The following is a 762-nucleotide window of genomic DNA, read 5'->3' on the forward strand; positions in this document are numbered from 1 at the left end:
CGACGAGCAGCAAGAGGGAGCAGCAGCAGCAGCGCAACAGCAGCAGCAGCAGCTCAACAGCAGCAGCAGAATGAAAGGTTTCCCACCTCCCCACGGAGGAGGCACAGAGACATTTTTGACTGTAAGCTCTTCATGTCTTTCTTCAATTTTATTTTTTATTTTTATTTGTTTTTATTTTTGTTTTTTATTTTTTTAGTCTCTTTTCTCTTTTTGCTTTTTTATCTTTTAACTAATTCGTTTCTTTTCCTCTCCTTTTGTATTTCATTTGTTTTTCTTTCCCCTTTTTGTCTCTTCTTCAATTCCTTTTCATCCTTTTTTATCCGTTTTGTTTTTGGTCCCCTTCTGTTTCTTCCCCAGCCCTTTTCCCCCGGGTTTAGGGTTTAGGGTTTAGGGTTTGGGGCTTAGGGTTTAGCATTTAGGGTCCAAGGTTCATGGCTGAGCATTTGGGATATAGGGCCAAGGGCTTAGCACCTAGAGTCTCGGGCTCACGGTTTAGCAGCGCCCAGGGCCCAGGGTTAGGGGTTTAGGGTTTAGGGTTTAGGGTTTAGGGTTTGCGTTGCTGCAGCTGCGTCTGCCGGACTCTGTGATATCGCGTTTAAAACCCTGGAGCGCTCGAGATGTCCAGAGTTGGGGAGCTCGCGAAGACGAGGCCCTTTTGATTGGGGCCTACAAGTACGGCTTCGGGGCCTGGGCGGTGAGCCGAGGGTTTAGGGTTTAGGGTTTAGGGTTTAGGGTTTGGGGTTTGGGGTTTGGGGTTTGGGG

At 47.5% G+C, this 762-nt stretch overlaps 1 protein-coding gene across 1 annotated transcript in view; it reads left to right on the forward strand.

Moving 5' to 3' along the window:
- Positions 1–70: 70 nt before the first annotated feature.
- ETH_00039820 (uncharacterized protein) overlaps positions 71–762 on the forward strand; it is a gene marked incomplete at both ends in the record, with an annotated part of 1,333 nt that continues 641 nt past the window's right edge. Inside the window, 2 exons of the mRNA XM_013376110.1 lie at positions 71–121; positions 566–694. Coding sequence (XP_013231564.1) covers positions 71–121; positions 566–694 — 180 coding nt within the window. The remainder of the gene's footprint in view (positions 122–565; positions 695–762) is intronic.

This window comes from Eimeria tenella, genomic scaffold (assembly GCF_000499545.2).
Source record: "Eimeria tenella Houghton genomic scaffold, Eth_scaff3147, whole genome shotgun sequence".
NCBI lineage: Eukaryota > Apicomplexa > Conoidasida > Eucoccidiorida > Eimeriidae > Eimeria > Eimeria tenella.